The 21,270-nt window shown below is 46.4% G+C and overlaps 1 protein-coding gene across 2 annotated transcripts in view; it reads right to left on the bottom strand.

Annotated features, from left to right (window-relative positions):
- Positions 1 to 21,270, bottom strand: part of NCEH1 (neutral cholesterol ester hydrolase 1) — a 58,281-nt gene that overhangs the window by 19,568 nt on the left and 17,443 nt on the right. For both annotated transcript variants that reach the window (XM_084769326.1, XM_084769327.1), the window contains exons 2-3: positions 1,759 to 1,987; positions 533 to 602 (exon numbers count right to left, since the gene is read on the bottom strand). In XM_084769326.1, the coding sequence (XP_084625452.1) occupies positions 533 to 602; positions 1,759 to 1,987 (299 nt within the window). The remainder of the gene's footprint in view (positions 1 to 532; positions 603 to 1,758; positions 1,988 to 21,270) is intronic.

Raw genomic sequence — 21,270 nt, 5'->3', positions numbered from 1 at the left:
AACTAACCCCTAGATTCCCTGTATATGCTGGGATGTTTTTGATCACAATGATTCAGCAAGAAATAAAAGTCCCCACCACCCCATGTGCATCAATTCCTATTGCAAACATGTAACAGGTTAAATGTATGGCCTGTCAAACATGGAAGATGCCTTTGGGGGTATAATAAAACAGAGGAAAGTGGTTGGAACTTTACACGGAGCTGTCAAAGAAGGCCTTCTTCATACAGGGGAAATCTGAAGGAAGATATAAGTAAGAGACAAGGGACTAAAAGCCCCGAGACAATGCTGCCGTGAGACAGAGATGTGATGTGCCGTTACCATGGCAACAGCTGTCAAGTTATTCAGATACCTCCAAAGGACCAAAGCTTTATATGAAGCACCCATATTAGGCAGCTCACAAGGGATCTGGCACACTCTTCTGGTGTCTGTGGACACCAGCACTCATGTGATATACCCACAGATAGCATGGACACACACGCGTAATACAAAATAAAAATCTTAGTAAGAATCATGGCCGTTGGTAACTACTCACTCAATAGAGACGATGACGGCGTTCAGCTCCTCCGCCATGGCTGTGCACAACTCGTCATAGTAGCTGACTTCTAAGAGACAAGAAGTAATCACTACACAAGTGGCCATTCCAGCTGTCCGCTGTCACATGCTTCTGATATACACTCTTTTTAGACTAATATAATAATAGCAACAAACATTGAAAAATACATGTGAGCCAGGTGTGGTAGCACTTGCTTCTAATCTCAGAAGCTGGCAGGTAGAGGCGGGATGATCGCGAGTTCAAGGCTAATATGGACATCACACTGGGATACATAAGACTGTGTCAAAAAATCAAGGAGAGGAAGGGGCTGGGGAAGTGGAAGGAATGGAAGAGGGAGGGAGGGAGGGAGGGAGGCAGGAAGAATTAGAAAGTGAGGAAAAGAATGATTGAAAGGTGATCATATAGAGACACACTCAAATGCAAATTTTAAATCTATTTTATGATAAAATGTAATTACTGTAACTAACAGGAATCACTATTGGGTTAGTTTTGAATATGTTTTATACTAAACATTTATTTCATAATGGGCTATATGAAATACACCAAATTAATTCTGATTTTGAAGCTCTTCACACATACCCTATCAAAACAGATCACAGCAAATTGGCAGTTTCCTCCTTAGAATTATAACACTTCACACTTTAACATCCTCATTTGCTGTGATTCAGGAAAATTAGCAATGTGAAGAATATGGTAGTTTCTTGAAGACAGCAGAAAAGAAACAGAATTTTAGAAGTTTTAGCATCTCCTAGACAGGGGACTGAAGTCTGGGTTACGTAGTCCTAAGGATCGAACTGAGAGCTTCTGTGACTCAACCAAGGAGTTTGTGCATGCTGGACAACCCTCTGCTGTCTACGCTACACTCCAAGCTTAGAAAAGATTTTCAAAGCAATTTGCCAGTGCCAAGAAGCAAATCAGCAAAGGCTGGGGCTCGGCGGTGGAACTGTGGTCTCATGCACAGTACAATCCCAGGGCTGCAAACAGGAAGGAAAGAAAGAAGACAGATAGACAGAAAGAAAGGAAGGAAGGAGAAAGAGAAGGGCCCGATGAGCAAAACCTTTCTAGGCCACAATCACAAAACGAAAGGAGGCACTGCCAACGTGGACAGGATGACGGTGGAAACCGGGCTGGTCCCATCCTGAAACAGGACTTACATCCCCTCGCAGAGCCAAGCATGGAATCACCTGCGGGTGGCGGGGACTTACTTGCACCTGCCAGGGCCCAGCCTCCTCCGTGGATATAGATCACACTGCGTCGCAGCGGCTCATCGGGTTTCGGAGAGCCTTCAAACACTCGGACTTCCACCCCATCAAAGTCGGTATCCGTCACCTTCACTTTTGGAGACGACCTTGCACTTTTCTTGCCAAGAGAAATGATGAAGAAGTTCAGGGCGATCAGATGGTGGCTCAGGCCCAGGGAATGTATCAGGTTACTCTGCAGGGTTGTGGGGAAGAAAGGGAAGAGCATCAGTGGTCAGCACCAGACAGGCACCCAGAGTGATGCTCAACCAACACATCTGGGCTTGTTTAGTTAGCTTTTTTCCCACTGAGAGTGAGCAAGAGCTTGTGCATGTGTGTGTATGAGAGAGAGAACACACACAAGGGTCTCACTATGTGGCCTCCCCTCCCAAGGCCCTGAAACTTGCTATGGTAGTCCAGGCTGGCCACAGAATCACAGAGCTCTTTGTGTCTTTGCCAGCCGAGGGCTGGGATTAAAGGCAGGCATGTACCAATACACCTGCCTCGATTCGTTTTTCTGACACAGGGTCTTTACTCACTATCTCAGGCTGGCTGGGGACAGTTGAGTTCTTACAAACAACTGTTCCTGGACTGGAGAGGTCATGGGACACTTAGAATGTGACCACAAACTGTCTAATGACCTTGGGTCTTAGAGCGAACAGCATTTTCTCCCTCCCATTCACCCTCTTCCCCCGTACTCACTCCCATCCGTCTCCTGTCTTCACCTACCCACCCACCCGTCCCCGACCCTCTTGTGTGTTTCCATAGACTTGTTCCAGACTTTACCACTTATTTCTGCAATGCTGGAGATGAAACTCAATGCCTTGGGACAAGTGCTCTACCATGAAGCCACACTCCAGCCCTGACAAAATATTTTCATCCCCCTTTTAAAATTCTTTTGTTTGGAGACAGGGTCTCACTAAATAGCCTGGACCGCTTTCAGTAGCCCACCCTGGAGGAGCTGCAATTACAGACCTGTACCACCAGGCTCAAACACTGCTTTCTAAGCAGCTGGAACATGTTTGTTTTCTAAAGCCAGTCTAACTTTCAAATAAACAAACCACATCCTCGATAAAATGCCAAGATTTGGAGGAAGAATAATACTTAAGTGTAAATGAAAGAAAAAAAATGTTATACTACATTAGGCACTTTTAAAGTGTTTTAAAGCGTGTGTGTTTAGAAGTGCGTGGTCTTCCGAACAGTGGGGGAAGATCAGGAGGCAGCGGAACCGGGAACTGTGCCAGCTGCAGTTGAAGCCGGGGAAGCAGGGCTGCGGAAGCAGAAGGAACTGCTGCCAGTGAGAACCTGTCTGGGCTACACAGAGCTCCTGGCCATCCTGAGCTATGTGTAAAACCTAATCTCAAAACAAACAAAGGACACGGGATTGAGGCCTCGCCGAAATTTGGAGAAGAGCCTGAATCCCAGCAGAGACCTTCCAAGTGTGGTCTTCTCTTTCACTTCTACAAGATCCTTAGCAGAGCCAGCTGGAGAGGTGGCTCACAGCTTAAGGGTACCTCTGTGCAAGCATGAAGACCAGCTCACAGCCCTCAGGGCGCACATAACAAGCCTGGTGCATGAAGACCAGCCCACAGCCCTCAGGGCGCACATAACAAGCCTGGTGCATGAAGACCAGCCCACAGCCCTCAGGGTGCACATAACAAAGCCGGTGTTCCTGTAAAGTCCAACCCTCCCTGAGCGACCAGCTGCCCTCTTGCAGAGTGCCCCCTCCCCACACTCACCCCTCCCCACACAACGCATACATACACACTTACAGAGAAACACAAGGAAATAAATTAATCTCTCTCTCTTTTTTTTTCCCCCCAAAAAGATTTTCAGCAAAGGGCAGAACTGGAGAGTGCTGGTGCTTTACTGTAGACTATGAAACCAAGATCTGACAACAGCGGCGAGCTAAGCCACCATTTCCTGGTAGGCCACCTTCACTCCTCACCTTCCAGACCCAAGCCACACAGGAAATGCAGGAAAGCATTCATTATAAGCCCACCAGGCAACAGTCATGAAAAACAGGAGCAGGAGCTGCTCGCCATCAACAGCATTTGGCAATATTCATTTACCATAAGCAACAGGGACATAACTACTGATAATTTCTATACATGCTCTGACATAATTGTTCAATTTACTGAAAAGCTTAAAATAATTGTTACTATCCATCATATTAAGGAAATGGAGGGCCAGCAAGATGGCTCAGTGGGTAGTGGCACTTGCTGCCAAACCTGACAATCTGAGTTCAAGCCCTGGAATCCACCTCAAAAGGTAGGGTTGATTGCTGCAAGCTGCCCTTTGACCTCCACATGCGTGCTGAAGCAGACATGCACACAAATAATTAATAAAATCAATCAATAAATGAATGAACAAATAAATATATGAGCATGGAGGGATTGCACACGCGTGTGTGCGTGCGTGCATGTGTCAGAGAGAGAAAGAGCAATTCTAAGTTTAAATTCTTTGGCAAATTAGAAAATGGCATTTGACTTGCATGGTGCAAACCAGCATTCTGACTAGGATAACAGTGACACTGACCAGGGCATCACACTGTTCACCAGGAGCAGGTACCACAAGCCGCCCCTACCCCTGTCTCAGTTTACCCAGGCCTTCCCAGAAACGCTTGTTTCACAGCCTTGCATTCACTTCCATTAGCTGAGTTCCTGAAAGCCAGTGTGCTTTGTTGACAACAGTGACGGGGTAGGGGTGGGGGTGGGGATAGGGGTGGGGGTGGCACTTAGGAGAGGATGTGAAGGAAAGAGAGCAAGAGGGAAAATAAAGTGGGTGGTAGACAAAGAACCCAAAAAGCCACTAAAGGGACTGTGATGTTTAGGATTACTGATAAATTAGAGAAATGAGAGAGCAGTTACTCCAGCACCAGGTGTGACAGTGCAAAGCTATGACCTCAGTACCTGCTGGCCAGGGGTGGCTCCTGATGGAGTTCACAGTCATACCGGATACACAGTGAGCAGGACCAGCCTGAAATGCGTGGCTTCCTGACCCAGTGAAATCAATCAGCTACTCTATAGTCAGTGTGCTCCAATCTTTCAAAATTTGAAAACGGTGTCCGGGGATGTAGCTCAGTTAGGACAGCACCTGCCCAGTGCGTGCATTATGTAAGTAAGCAGGTGTGGCGGTGCACAAATGCAACTGCAGAGGTGATGGAGGAAGCAGGATGGGCATCTCAAGGCCATCCTTGTCTCTGAAGCATGTACAGGCTAGGCTGCGCTATGGGATACTGACTCAAATGGGCCGACCTCCCCAGGTCTGAGGGTCAAAGAGCAAATGACAGAATACAGCCCAAAACTCTATTCCACTTGTTGGCATATCATCTGTTTGGTTTCTGAATTGGACCAATCTCTGGTGGCTAATTTGACGCAGACATCATGGACACTGTGGGTATGGAGAACCTGCGGGGAAAGGAAGAGACAGTCTTCTGAAATTAAAAGCAGCAAAGGAAGTTGGATGAGGTAGTACACGCTTGCCTTCCTAGCACTCAGGCCTGAGGCAGGGGAATCACCAAGAGTTTGAGGCTAGCCTGGGCTATATAATATATGTGGGGCTAGCCTGGGCATTTGTAGTAAGACTTTTAGGTATGGTGGCAGTTATGAGGAAATTGAGACTAGAGGATTACAATGAGTTTGAATCTATCCTGGGATACACAGTAAGCTCCAGGTCAGCCTGAGCTACAGAGAAAGAACTAGCTTTTAAGAAAATTAAAACAAGAAAAGCCACAAAGTCCAATAGAGGAAAGCTGGCACTACAGGCCAGCAGCTAAGCAGCGAGAGGGGTCCACATGCTACGTGAAGCCAACGGGAGTTTCTAGTTCAGCCTAACACAGACTGGCCAATGTAAGTTAGAACATTAGGAGGCTCTGGTTTGGGCTTTTTGTGAACCCCACTGCACAGTTCTCCAGCGTGATCTTCTACAGAGGATAACACAGTGTCACAATGTCAAAAGGTTGGACACCCTTGGGCCCAGGCAAAGCTTAGCACAGCTCAGAGTGGACAGCCTTGCTCCTGTCCAGGGATGAAATCCAGCCAAGGGGAATCTTGTCTTGAGCTGGATTGAAGATAAGATATAAGCAACTAGGAAAAATGATGAAGCCAGGTTCAAAAGGATTGGCCAGGAGTCTTTTTTTAAAAAAAAATATAGTTTATTAATTTATTCATATTACATCTCAATTGTTATTCCATCCCTTGTATCCACCCATTCCTCCCTCCCTCCTATTTTCCCCTTACTCTCCTCCCCTATGACTGTGACTGACGGGGACCTCCTCCCCCTGTATATGCTCATAGGGTATCAAGTCTCTTCTTGGTAGCCTGTTATCCTTCCTCTGAGTGCCACCTGGCCTCCCCATCCAGGGGACATGGTCAAATATAGGGCACTCTCCACTCAACTGTGAAGAATGTCCTGTCCATTGGCTAGATCTGGGTAGGGGTTCTAAGTTTACTGCATGTATTGTCCTTGGCTGGTGCCATAGTTTGAGCAGGACTCCTGGGCCCAGATCCGCCTGTCATAATGATCTACTTGTAGGTTTAATCAAATGCCTACTGCTAAAAAAGGCAAAGCTGCAACAAGGAGGCAAAGGGGCATGTGGGGGGGGGGAGTAGGAGGGATGGCAACAAACCCCTTAATCTGGTGCTCAGCCTTAAAGGACCATCTATGTCAGCCTCCCGCACCCTGCACTTCCCCATCCCGCATGAAAGGCTCCAGGAACATCACAGAAGAGAGGACAGAAAGGATGTACGCGCTGAGGGCAGGGAGGAGGGCTTGTGAACTGCTGTCTTTGGGACATGCTGGACGTGCCTTAAAGGAGTGGGAGAGGAACTGGGGGGTGGATATGATCAAGATACATTGTGTACATAAAAGAAATTAACAGAAAAACAAAACAAAAAACCTGGGCGTGGCAGCGCACGCCTTTAATCCCAGCACTCGGGAGGCAGAGGCAGGCGGATTTCTGAGTTTGAGGCCATCCTGGTCTACAAAGCGAGTCTAGGACAGCCAAGGCTACACAGAGAAACCTTGTCTCAAAAAAAAAAAAAAAAAAAGAAAGAAAGAAAGAAAGAAAGAAAAAAAAAGAAAGAAATTATCAGTAATAAATCGATATACATGTCATCTGGGACAGACAAGAACAGAAGCCAACAGTGTCAACTCCAGAGCCACTGGGCCAAATTCCCAGCTCTCTCTTACTAGTCCTGGAAGTCCAGGTCAATCACTAAACCGTTCTGTGCCACAACGTCCCATCTCTAATATGTTACTAGTACCCATGTCTAAAGGTGCTGGTGGTGGTGGCCATGTGTAACCCAGCACCTGGGGGTGAGAGAGGAAGTCAGGAGCCCAAGGCCATCCCCTCTGCTGCATAGTTGGAGGCCACCCTGGGCTGCAGGAGACTCTCTCAAAAATAAAATAAAACACAAAACCAAAATATTGATATAGCCATGTTCTGTAACTGTTGGCTAAATGTTGTAAACAGAAAACTTTCCTGTGTGTGTGCTGGCTAGTTGTTACGTCATCTTGATACGTAAGCTGGAATCATTTTAGAGCACAGAACCTCAAGTGAGAGAACTGCCCCCACCAGATTAGCCTGTGGTTCATTTTCTTGACTGATGACTGGTGTGGGACGTCGCCGCTCACTGTAGGCAGTGCTAGCCTGGGCAGTGGTCCTGGGGTGCTGTAAGAAACTGGGTTGATCAAGGTAAGGGGAGCAGGGGAGTAAGCAGCCTTCATCCATGCCTCTGCATCAGCTCCTGCCTTGAGTCCTGCCCTGACTCCCTTGGGTGATGGACTGCAATCTATAAGCTGAAATAAACCGTTTCTTCCCCAGGTTGCTGCTGGTCATGGTGTTTTATCACAGCAATAGAAAACTTAGTAAGACGGTAAGTACTTGTGGATCCCAGGGAGACAAGAGGAGGCCAGGAAGGGCCTGCCGCAAGATGCTGCGCCACGGCAATATCATCGTAAGCTGCAACATGAGCCATTGAACGACTCGACTGCAGCTCATGGCTTGCTTCACGTTTCTTCCCCCATCTGATGATCTAGTTTCTAGGTGAGTGGTTCTTCGGTTTTTCTGGCATGTTCCTTTCTTTATGTCTAGCGTCTTTCTAATTCATCTCATCACATTCTGCTCTTCTGCACCAATTATAGTAAAAAAAAAAAAACATACTTGGACCACAAAAAAAATCATTTTTTCTGCATCACAATCTGGTCATGTTTTTTAAATGCTATAAAGTTTCAGTAGAATTTTATTATGGTTATTACTTGAAGTGGGTTTGAGTATACTTTAAATGTCTAAGTATACTTTTAAATGCAGACTTAGGGAGAAGTTTGAGACAGGGTTTCACTATGGAGCCCTGGCTGTCCTGGAAGTCACTATGTAGAACAGGCTGGTCTTGAACTTATAGAGATTTCCCTGCATCTGCCTCCCAAGGGCTGGGATTAAAGGTGTGCACCATCAGGATCAGCTTGAAGGACAGATTCAGTTCTGGTTGTTGTTAGTGCTCTCAACTTCCATGCCTCTACTGTAGGACAGAGAAGGAGGGTAGAACAGTGGAGTATAGATGTGTTTCTGGTTGTGGATAGGGGTCCCACATTTCAACCTCAGCAAGGATAGAAAGAGAATGTGAAGGGACCAAAGTCCTCATAAAGACCCAACTATGGTTAAGTGACAGAGCTTCCCCCTCAACCCCCACCCATCTGTCGCTGTCTCTGCCCTCAGGACAGCTCCAAACTGTTAATTTTTTTTTTTTTTAATAAAAATCTGTGTTTGTTTCTCAGTTTCTCTCTTAACTTGGCTGTCACACAAATAATTGAGACTCTATTATATTATTTCAGCAAGCTTCACAGCACAAGAACTAAGAGTTATTAATCTCATCGTAACCCTCTCAGCTAATTTGGGTTCTTCCCAGCTTACATCCCAGAGATACTTGGACTTTGTCACTTTTCCTGTTCGGTTCTCGCTCCTGTTCCATCCCAGACATCTCCCGTGGCTGAATCCCTCACATGCTCCTCTATCTCCTCCTCTCCTGGCTGGCAGGAAGTCCAGCCCTATTCTCTCTGCTGCTCAGTGATTGGCTGTAAGCTGCTTTATTAGCATACCAGGGGACAATGAAGGATCAGTGTTTACACAACATTGTGACAGGAAAGTCTCAGAACAAGGATTGCAAACAGATATGGTGAGTGAGGTGGTACAGAAATTGGCATTTGAATTACATAATACCCTTATTCCTACAGCAAACCTCGCTTGCTGTACCTGCCCCATCTTGAGTTCTAACTCAGAAAATGGCACTTTCTTCCCTTTTCCATCTCCTTCACCACAGTAGCTACTGAAAGCCTCAGCTTGCTGTCCTCTCCTGTGTATCACCACACAGTTCTCACTTTTGGCCATTTTTTTCCTTCTTTATATACAACAGTAGGTACCTGAAAAAGGGATTCTGCGCCCATAGTGACACAAACATTCAGGATGCAGAGGCAAGAGGGTTGATCAAACATGAGTTTGTAATACATAGGAACTCTAATTCCTTGGAATTACAAAATATTTTAAATGGCCAGTTGATGTGAGACAAAAGATAGATAGAAAGGTAGATAAACAGACAGACAATGGATAGATATTAGATAGATAAGATAGATAGATTGATAGACAAACAGACAGACAGACAGACCGACAGACAATACCTGTTAGCAATCCTTTCTCTGGACCCTTTCTAAGTCGGGTAAAGAACTGCAGATGAGGCCATTGAAATCCACAGTATACAACCAAGACTTATTGAAGCAACGGTAGTCTGCATATGCTATTTTTTAGGGTATGTAACAAGGCTAGGTCCCCTTTTCTTTCTTGAGTTGGATGGACAAGATACACTTAGTGGATTGGGTCACTTTAAGTGACAGCAGGAACCAGATGGAAATAGACAGACTTCTGAAATATCCACGGAGAAAAAAAAGCCTATGCCCAGAATAGGAACAAACCCTGCCAAAAGAGGGATTCTTTCAGACAAGAACCAGGAATGAGGCCATCTTGGGTTAAATATAAAGTATTCAGAGATCACCCTGATCTAGTCCAGGGCCTCTTTTCCTAGCTACCTGCCTATTCAAGAATTAACTGCTGTCCCTCGGATAGATGGATGGGTGGATGGATGAGTAGTGGGGTGAGTAGGTGATGGATAGATGGATGGATGCATGGATAGGTGGATGGGTCGATGGATGGATGGATGGATGCATGGGTGGATGGATGGATGCATGGGTGGATGGATGGATGCATGGGTGGATGGATGGATGGATAGGTAGTAGGGTGGGTAGTTGGATGGACAGATGGATGGATGGATAGATGGATGGATGGATGGATGAGCTACAATGGGTTGGTTAAAAGAGTGCAGTATGAAAATGCACTGTCTTCTTTGAGCTAAAAGCCAAAGTTAGCCAGGCCTGGTGATACAAGAGTATAGCTCCAGTTTACAAGAGTCAAGGCCAAATACGCAACCAGTTTCAGACTGCTGTGGATTACAGCGATAAAAGAAAAGGGTCAGGGGCACAAAACAGGGAGGAAAAAGAAGACTTAAGGTAGAACTGCCCCCAGTAGAAATCACCTTCTCCAATGGATGAGGACCACACCCTGCCTGACCCCTGTACACCTGTATGAAGTCCCTGGAGCGACCCTTCATTTTTGCTTTCCAGGTCCTAGTTCCTCTTTCTTCCTTTGGAATGGCAACTCACACCACTCTTTTCTCTGGTCTGTCTGTCACATGCTTTCTCAGGTTGCACACCAAGTCTGTCTATGCTTAAGGTCTCTTTCACTTTCTCTCTCTTCTGACCCACTGCGCTCTTTATCTGCTGAGCCATCTTGCAAGCCCCAACTTGGGCTCTCAACCCTCCTGCCTCAGTCTCCTGCGTTGTCACTGGATTTACAAGCCTGCATTATGTTGGGGACGGTAGGCCATATGGCCAATGTTCAGCCATCTTGTCAGAGCCTAGGTTTCTATTTCTCCAGCAGTCTGTCATTTACCAGAAACCAGCTGACCCTGTCGTGGTTCGGCAGTCAGACACCTGTTGTGGTTTATTGTGGGGTATGGTCATTCTAAGACCCCCCCCCCCCCCCGAGCTCATAGTAAGAGCTACTCCTTTCTGGCTATAAACTAGGTTTTCCAGTAAGACTACTGTTAAACTCAGATTAAAGGCCAGCTGCCTGCGAGCAGCAGTTCTGGGAACTTTTTCCAGACTAACTAGATTTTTTTTACAACTTCCCTTTCTCTCTGGAATTTCTTCCTCTTCTGTGATTATAGCAGCTGTAAAGGTAGACACCTGCTGGAGCATTCCAGAGTTAGGTATCCATAGCAACCCTCGCTTACACAAATACCCATGCCCCCCCCCATGCCTATAAAACCTTCTATCTAAAAAATAAAATTTGAGAGCTTGATCGAAGACTTGCTCTACTTCTTCGTGTCCTGTGTTCTGTCCCTATACGGGAGAATTCTCCTCCCGAGCATTAGTCGAACCCCGGCAGGCCGGGTCAGCATTACACAAAGCTCAATATTTTATTTTATTTTACCTCACAATTCCTGCTTGCCTTGTAAGACAATGAACTTCTTAGCAGTACAGCCTGGCATGCAGGAAAGGCTCGCCTGCTGCTTACTACCTTGAGTTGAAGTGACTCTGTTTGAACACCAATCACACAGCCACTGCCTCCAAACCGGCTGTCGTTTTCAAACTGCAGCCCCACATTTCCAACCATCTCCAGGATCTAGCCCATAAATTCCTCAAAATTTGCATGGCCAGGGCTGGGGAAGCAGAGCACCATGTGTTCTGTAATGGTTAATGTTTACTGTCAACCTGAGTGGATCTCCAGTCACTAGAGACACACCTCTGACATAGTGCTGAGGTCATTTTACAGAGAGGCATTACTGAGGACAGAAGACCCACCCTGACTACGGGCAGCAGCCCCGTGGGCTGAGTTCCCAAGCTGACCAGAAAGGGGAAAGCAGAGAGCAAGCTGAGCAGAGGACAGCTTCATCAGTCACTGCTCCCTGGTAGCAGATCCATGCTCTTGCCAACACACCTTCTAACCTGGATGGACTGTTTCTTCAAACCATAGAAAACCACAAAGCTATTGGCCAAAACAGATCCTCAATGAACTTGCTTTTCTGCAGGTATTTTGTGGTAGTAATGAGATAAGTAACTAATAAAAATTTAATCCTAAGTACTACACACAAAAAAATTAATACCTGGCTGGATGTTAGTGCAGTGGTTCTCAACCTGTGGGTTGAGACTCCTTCTGGGTCACAGGGGTCACCCGATACCACTGGAAAACACCGATATTTACATTATAATTAATAACAGTAGCAAAATTACAGTTATGAAGTAGCAATGAAAGTAATTTTATGGTTGGGGTCACCACACAGGAGGAACTGTATTAAAAGGTCATGGCATTAGGAAAACTGAGAACTGTTGTTAGTGGTTCATGTCTTTAGCCCTAGTACTCGGAAGGCAGAGGCAGGTAGATTACTATAAATTCCAGACCAGCCTGGTCTACGTGGCAAGTTCCAGGGTAGCCAGGGCTACATAATTGGAGCCCTGTTCAAACAAACAAACAAACAAACGTCTGCTCTTCTTCGCCACCCGCGCAACAGTAAGTCACTATGTATTTAGCAGATTATCTGGCCATACAGCTAGCTTTTAAGGCAGACACCTCTTGACTCTTTGCTCAGCTCCCATCTTGGCTCTCAAGATTCCCAGGCAGCCACCAATTAATCTCTACTCAACCTGCCAACACTTTCTGAATGTAGCTCTAATGGGTCCCACTGTCGCGATGGCCCTATGCGCAAAGCCAGGCAGGAAGGAGACAGTCTACAGAGAAACACTCTCTGCTCAGCTATGCGACTACTGAAACAGGGACCCTAAAACCAAAGCCCCAGAAGATTCCATGATGCAGGTACCCAACAAGCCCTCATGCCAGACCACAACCAGAGAAGAACTTGCCCGGCAGGAAGTGATCCCGCACTGTTCCGACTGCCTTGTTACCATGTGCGCTATTTCCAGGCTGCCCTCTTGCTTTTCTACAGAACTGTATCCCTGCTGTTGACATTAGGCTGTGCTCTGCCTACAGTCACTCTACCTATTGCAAAACAGTGTCTGTCTGCCTGGCTTGCGCTGAGAGACTGCCTTTTACAAGTAGCGTTTGAGCCTGTTTTAAGGAGAAAGGATGACTGTACACCTTGGTGGACATACGAATAGCACCATCTATCTGACATCCCTATGTGACATAGTCTGATAAAGGGCTTATGCCTGGGAGAAGCATGCTCCTCTATAAACGTGTAGGGGTGAGCTGGGGGTATAGGAGCTCGTGGGCATATTTAAACTATGTGAGGTAAACCAGGCCTGGGGATTTACCAGACATTAGCCTGAGGGAGGGGCTGTAGGGCTGTAACTCCCTCACCTCCACCATCTAAAGATGGTGATGGAGCCCGGCAGTGGTGACGCACGCCTTTAATCCCAGCACTCGGGAGGCAGAGGCAGGCAGATGGCTGTGAGTTCGAGGCCAGCCTGGTCTACAAAGTGAGTCCAGGACAGCCAAGGCTACACAGAGAAACCCTGTCTTGAAAAACTAGATAGTGATGGCTTCCACAGTCATCTGACCACCCAGTGTGTGTTTTAATGAAGTCCTGGCTATCCCAGGGACTCCAGCTCTGCCCAGTCTCTACCCCTGATGTAGCCTACCTAGAAGTGCTGTCTGTTCCTGTCGTCCTGTTGCGCTGCGCACCTGCGGGCCACTCTCCGTCTATCGCCCTATATGTTCTTTTGGATCTGGCCACCTTCGCCACTATAGCCTCCAGCATCAGTTCGCCTCAGATGTTGACACTGAGCACTGTACCCAACAGGCATCATTATCTTACGAACTACACGGGTTCTGTGCACCCTCAGAGGCTCCTCGCATTCCTATCCTCTTCCACTTCTGCCCCCCACCCGCCCAAGGCCTCCTGGAAACTCCTTGAATTCTGCAGAGACTGCTTTAACCCCCTGTGGCCATCCTATAACTTAATCACATACATAAGCGTATTACGTATACAGATAAAGATTATTTAGATTTGCTGTGCTTATAGCACTGGGCTTTGTGATGTGTCTTAGCCAGCTGTCAGGGAATGCAGGGGCACTTGGTAATTGCTGCTAATGAAACCACTGTTCCTCATGACTTTATTGTTATTCAGCAAATTCTGACAGTGAGGAAAGATACAGACGCGCCCATCTGTTTCCAGCATGGAGAGCTCACTGCAACTGCTGTGGAGAAAGTAGACAGAAACTAGGAGTCTTTGTCCCCAGCTTGGCCAAACTGCAAATAAACACGCCTTCCTTTTATCAATTTCTGCTTCCTTTTAAACTAGTCAGACCTGTGTGCCCGGCAACACCCCCAATAATCCCAGTGCTGCCTGGCTTACGGTGACCAGCATCCCCAGAGCCTGCCTGTGACAACACTAATAACCTGTTACCTATTGCTGTCAGACTGCCTGCCCTGACGCCTGAGGTATAATCCTGGCTGCTGTTGAACTTGCTGTTTCCTGGGGCAGGCTTCCATGTGTCTGGTCTAAGCGGTCCAGTTTGATCCCGTTCTTACAGAGCAGAGTCATTTCTTGGCAACCCACCCTTTGTACCATGCATAACTTGCATAACGTCCTTTTACCCCCTGTTTTCTTTGGCAGTGCCCATTGGAAGCAAGCAGGCTCCACACTTGTGTCTATGTGCGTGTGGTTGGAGGTTAGAAGTCGGCTTCAATCTTTCCGCCTTTGTAATTTTTTTGATACAGGGTCTGGCCCTGGCCCTGAAGCGCACTGATTCTGGCAATGCAATGATCTTCGGTGGCCCGCCTGGCTCCACTCCCTCCTCCCGTACTGAGGTTATAGGCACATGCTGCCTGCCCACCTTGTAAAAACACAAAACCAACCAAACCAAAGAAAAAAAAAATCCCACAGGTTCTGACAACCTAACTTCAAGCTCCCAAGCTTGCTTGACAGACACTTAACCATAAGCCTACATTTTCACTTTCCGTACATTGATTAGTTTTTAATAACCAATGACTTTTTTCTTGCCCCACCCCCCCCCCAAAAAAAAAGAAAGAAAGAAAAAGAAAAAAAAGTTTTCTACCACCTTAGGTACCGATCCCAAACAAAAGACTTCGCGAGGCTGGGTCCAGCTCAGAGCCTCTTCTGATTGCCAGGACAAGTAGCTTTTGTTTTCACTTCATTGTTCCAAACAGTAGCTGACTCAACCTGCAGCATAAAAGAATGAAACTGCCAAAAAGCCCTTCCCAACTGCCTTCTGGAACACAGCCTCCTGCAATTGCCCTTCCCCGCCTTCCTTGCCTTCACTCACCTCCACAGAGCACTGCACAAGCTGGCTTCATCTGCTTTTTTTTTTAAAGTTCAGGAAGCAGAAAATTAGGAGATCTTCAACAAATGACTTCCTGTTTTTCCATCTAGGCCTCTCTCTATTTTATAATCTGGCTAGTCTCCTACACGTTGGAACATGCATTATCTCTCAAATGGTACACAAACTCTAAACACACAAGGAAAACGATTTTTATAGATCTTTACCAATGTCTAAGGAGTCGGATAATGACAACCAATTCTTGTTATCCACAACGATGATAATCAGCTAATGCATTCTATATAAAATATTTAATAAGCACACTATGTAGCCTTTTATATGGCTTTAAAACCATCTGAACTTTCGTTCACCGGATTCTCTGAGAGTCCTATGAATAGAAAAGGGTAGCAGCCCACTCATTTGATGCTCACTTGAGGATGAGAAGTTAATTGCCTTGCCCAGATCTCACAGCACCAGATTACAGCCTGAGTATCTGACTCAATAGTCCACCTGATTCTGACTCATCACTCTGAATAATATCACTCAGACCTGAAAAGCTGCCAGGACCCAAACAGGGCTCCAAGGCACACCTCTCTTATTACACATGATTTACCACATCCAAATGTGCAAATTTTAAAATACCTATGGATTCGGCGGTAGAGTGGCAGGAGGATGAAGCGTTTACAGAGAGAATTGGAACCATGGCCTGGGGCATCTCTGAAGCAGGATGGAGATTCAAAGACAGGGTAGGCTCCTGGGAAACTATGGGGGTGACTCTAGCTGAGATGCCTTCTAGCAGCGGACATGGAGACTGAAAAGGCCACCCTCTAACCAGACAGAACTCCTAGTTGAGGGAGGGCAACACCAACCCACCCACCAAACCTTCCACCCAAAATTTACCCTGCCTATAAGATGTGTATGGATAAAGAAAGAACAGAGATTGAGGGAACTCCAACTAATACCTGGCTGTAACATGCAAGAGGGCTAACCCCTGACATTCATTATTAGTGACACTCTGCTACACTTGCAGACTAGAGCCTAGCATAGCTGACCTCTGAGATGGTCACTGGTAAGTGCTGATGAGCTACTAACTGGTCTGCATCAGTCCCTTGGGTCACTGTCTGTTTTGGGGATGACCTGACGGCTTACTGACTTCACCTGCCCATGGGAAACGTCCAGTCATCCGTTCTTCCTGACACTCCTTAAAGCTTAACATGCCTCTGTAAGACCCCCAGCACGGTGGTCTTAACGTGGAGACCCCCACCAAGAACCAGCGAGACCAAGGTTTCGGTTGCAACACGCAAGAGGCTTTATTGCAGGGGGTCGGGTACCCGGGCGTCTCAGTCTCTGGAGAGGCTGGCGCGCCGAGCGAGTCTTTCGGGGGCCTTTTATAGGGATTTTAGCGGGAAGCGCGGGTACAGAAGCAAGAAGCATAGTTACAGGGCTCTGATTGGTAAATTTAAATGAGGCGAGGTTATGGCCCGGTCATCAGATGGGCTCTAGGAACAGGGGAGTTTACCCGTTCTCTGGGCCAGGTGGCCAACCATAAATATCTTGTTTGACAAGGACAAACTGTTTCTGTTATCTCAGCATGCTTTTATCTTTTTCCTCTGGGCCCCAGGCCTTATCTTATCCCGGGAACCTATTATTCTAGTCTTGCCTTGCAAGATAGAGTTACTGCTGCTATGCTTGCTATGGCGGGTGCACAGGGGAGGGGGTCTTACAGCCTCTACAACCAAATTTGGACCAATCCAAACTAAACTTTTTTTTTTTCTGAGACAGGGTTTCTCTGTGTTAGCCTTGGCTGTCCTAGACTCACTTTGTAGACCAGGGTAACCTCGAACTCACAGTGATCCGCCTGCCTCTGCCTCCTAAGTGCGGGGATTAAAGGCGTGCGCCACCACGCCCGGCCAAACTAAACTGTTTTAATTATTGCCAACAACTGGGTAAATGAAAGGAAACTCCCAGTTGTTGGCATTTTTTTCTTTACTCTCCCAAAATTTTCACACATTGTTGACATTGTCTCTTCCCTTTTCTCTTTGCTCTCCCAAGAGTTTCAAACGTACACCTAAAGAAAATTTTCTCCCTGACCTACTAACTTTGTCTTCTACCCACATATATGCTCCAGTATCCTGCCTGACCTCCTGCATCTGGGACATCATCAAAGCAGCTACCCACAAGTGCTCTCGTCCAACCTCAAAAATCGTGCCAGCTGGCCCTGCATTTCTCCTCCTAGCTGGACCTACATTGCCCTTCTCAGCTGCAGATGTTCTCAGACCCTGGGACCCTGGACAGCAAATGCAACAGCCTGTTCTTCCAGAACCTGGCCAACATTTCAGCCTTTTAAAACCCCTATCGCTGCCCTACCGTCAGCAGGAAGTAGTTAAGACGATTACTTCATCCCTTATCCATTTACAAAAGACTGAGATGGTGTGTTCCCAGGTTCCCCCAGCACTCCTCGGTCCCTATCTGCTGCAGGACATGGCTGACATAGCCTGCCTTCTACCTTAAACTTTCAGGACAGAACTTTTCCTTCCCTTTGACTATATAATTTGAACATTTTGTTGCTATTGCTTTTTTTCTATCTCTTTTCTCCATTGCCTACATTTATATACTTTAACTTGCCTTATATAAAAACAATCCAACATTCCTCATTTTTTAATTATAGGAAAAGGTAGGAATGTGAGTATTCTGCTTCAGTCTGCCTACCTGTGATGTTACTGCTTACCTGCCACAGGGGCGTGGCCCTCCCCAGGGCCACATAAAAGAACAGACCCTCCATCTGACTCTCTCTCTACCTCTTTCTACTTTTCTCTACCTCTTCTCTCTCTCTCTCTCTCTCTCTCTCTCTCTCTCTCTCTCTCTCTCTTTTTCTTCTTCTTCTTCTTCTTCTTCTTCTTCTTCTTCTTCTTCTTCTTCTCTTCTCTCTCTCTCTCTCTCTCTGGTATCCCTCTTCCCCCTTTTCCTTCTCCCTCCATGCTCATTTAATAAACTATATAACATAATATCTGCCTGCTACTTTGTATTCTATCATCTGTCTTTAATTTTTATATACACAGGGGTGCTCCCCTTTTCTGAGTGGTAGGGCAAGGGGGACATGAAGAAGAGTGAGGGAGGGTGGAGCAGGCAGGGGAGGAGGGAGGGGGCTGTGATTGGGATGTAAAATGAATGAATGAATGAATTAAAAGAAAAGTAAAAAATATCTAGATGGAGAAGGGAAGTGGGATAGGAAATGTTCCCTGTCCGTGCCCTCCAGGCAGCACATTCTTTCTGCTCAGCAGTGTAACAGGACCAGGGTGCCGCCCACAAGGGAACCTAGAGAAATCAGCTTGAGAACAAAAGTCCAAGCCTTTGCAGCAAGAAGAGTTTCCACAGCCAGAGACTGGTTTCTTTTTCTTTTTCTTTTTTTTCTCCTTTATTAATTTATTCTTGTTACATCTCAATGGTTATCCCATCCCTTGTATCCTCCCATTCTTCCCTCCCTCCCATTTTCCCTTTATTCCCCTCCCCTATGACTGTTCCTGAGGGGGATTACCTCCCCCTGTATATGCTCATAGGGTATCAAGTCTCTTCTTGGTAACCTGCTGTCCTTCCTCTGAGTGCCACCAGGTCTCCCCCTCCAGGGGACATGGTCAAAGGTGAGGCACCAGAGTATGTGAGAAAGTAATATCCCACTCTCCACTCTACTGTGGAGAGTGTTCTGTCTATTGGCTAGATCTGGGTAGGGGTTTAAGGTTTACCGCCTATATTGTCCTTGGTCATAGCAGCCTTATTCATAATAGCCAGAACATGGAAACAGCCTAAGTGTCCCTCAATAGAAGAATGGATAAAGAAACTGTGGTACATATACACTATGGAATATTATTCAGCTATTAAAAACAAGGAATTCCTGAAATTTGTGGATAAATGGATTGAGCTAGAAATGATCATAATGAGTGAGTTAACCCAGAAACAGAAAGACTCAAATGGTATATACTCACTTATATCTGCATATTAGCCCAAGGGGCATGTCCCACGAAAGCCTTCACTTACCAGAAACCTGAGACAGAGGGGAGGACATTCTAGTGGGACTCTAGATGAGAGAAGCATGGGAGAATGGCAAAGTAGAAGGATCCAGAGGGTCCTAGAAGCCTACAAGTAGAACATTATGATAGGCAGATTTGGGCACAGGGGTCCCGCTCAAACAGAGACTGGTTTCAAATTCCAACAACTCAACCCCAACTTGACTAGCAGGCTCGGGAGTCAGGCTAGCCTGCAGGCCCAGTCCACAAGGCTCAGAGGTGCAGATGCCAGCTGTCCCACAAAGGATGCCTATGGCAGTTGAGTCACTGCTAAGCACTGCACTGTTTACAGAGTACCAAAGCTGATGGTTGGAATAGACTGAGGTATTTGAAACAACTTACTCATCACTCTTGGAGAACACGCAGTCTAGGGTCTGAAGAGACAGCTCAGCAGTTAAGAGAGCTTGCTGCTCTTCTTGAGGACCCAAGTTTGGCTCCCAGCACCCATGTCATATGACTGACAAGCACCTGCAACTCAAGTTCCAAGGGATCCAATGCCATCTTCTGGCCCCCCAGGGCATGTACACACATGCTCATAACCACACTCCCCCAACATAGAGAAATAGAAATAAATCTTTTAAAAAAGGAAATCACTTAATCTAGACCCACAATTACACTACTGCAAGCTGTTTAATACTAAACCTATCTAGTCAACATCAAAACATCTATAGACAAATGGCCTAACAACATATTAATAGTCCCTTCTGAGGGGAATTTATGGGTTAATTACAAGCAAAATGGTCCATGTATTTACTTTTCATTACTTTTTTTTGTTTTGTTGTCTTTGGAAATTAGGTCTCACCCTGTGCTGGAGGGGCAGGGCAGCCAGGAGGATCCCAAAGACTCAGGGAAGTCCAGGTTTAGTGAAAAGACTGTCCCACAAAGTAGAGAGTGATTCTGAAGTCAATCGCTGGCCTCCACATAATACGCACACAAGGGGCTGGAGAGATGGCTCAGTGGTTAAGAGCATTGATTGTTTTTTCAAAGGACCTGGGTTCAGTTCCCAGCACCCATATGGCAGCTTACAACTTTCTGCAACTCTAACATCTGACACCCTCACACAGACATGCATGCATGTAAAATACCAATGCATACAAAATAAAAATTAATTTTAAAAAAGGATTAAAAACAAGAAAAAAATACACACATAAGAGTATATCCATATATATGCACAAAACGGACAAAGAAGTAAATGTTTGCTTTGAAGCTGGGTGCCCATCCACACAAGTCATAAGGAAACTACAAGGTATTTCTGCACTACTTCCCCTTAAGACGCATCTACAATATGCAGTCAGCAAACAGTGGTGGAACAAGTAAGGGGTAAAATTACACCTAGAGGTAAATATTTAAAAATGCCTCATTTCCCAGGCATGGTGGCACACGCCTTTAATCCCAACACTCAGGAGACAGAGGCGGGCAGATCACTGTGAGTTCTAGGCCAGCCTGGTCTACAAAGCTAGTCCAGGACAGCCAAGGCTACACAGAGAAACCCTGTCTCAAAAAACAAAACAAAACAAAAAAGAAAGAAAAGAAAACAAACGCAAAAGGTGGGGGAGGGGGAGCCCTTCTATCCTTGGGGTAGGAACACAGCCTTGCATTGTCACTAGGGAAATCAGGGTGAGCGCCCACAAAAAGCAGAAACAGAACTATGTGACCCAGCTGGTGTGAGGTCAACAGGTGGATTGGCCTTGGCAGCCAGCTATTATGAGGGCTGGAGAACTCTGAAGGCGGGAGGGCATTTTAACATCCCCAGCTGTGTCACTCCAAGGGGGTGGGGTTAATACTAAGGCCCTCAGCACCGTTGCTGTTGCTCCCCACCTTCCCAGTGTATTTCCCAGCTAGAGCATTAGACACCTCAGGGGATATGTGAGGAGAGGGAGACCTGCCCAGCACACACTCTCCTAGTGTGGCCAGCCTCGGGTATGCTTTAGAGAGGACAGCAAGGGAACAGAGCTCTGACAGGACAAGCACTTGTCCAACGTAGGCTCAACACAGCCTAAGCGACAGAGAGGGCCTATGTGCCCACATATGCAACCAAACCCCAGCCCCACACAATACGGAGAAAGGATGC

Source organism: Acomys minous (assembly GCF_964271855.1).
Source record: "Acomys minous genome assembly, chromosome: 19".
Classification (NCBI taxonomy): domain Eukaryota; kingdom Metazoa; phylum Chordata; class Mammalia; order Rodentia; family Muridae; genus Acomys; species Acomys minous.
The sequence above is the reverse complement of the archived record's forward strand: the minus strand, read 5'-3'. Positions and strand labels throughout refer to the sequence as shown.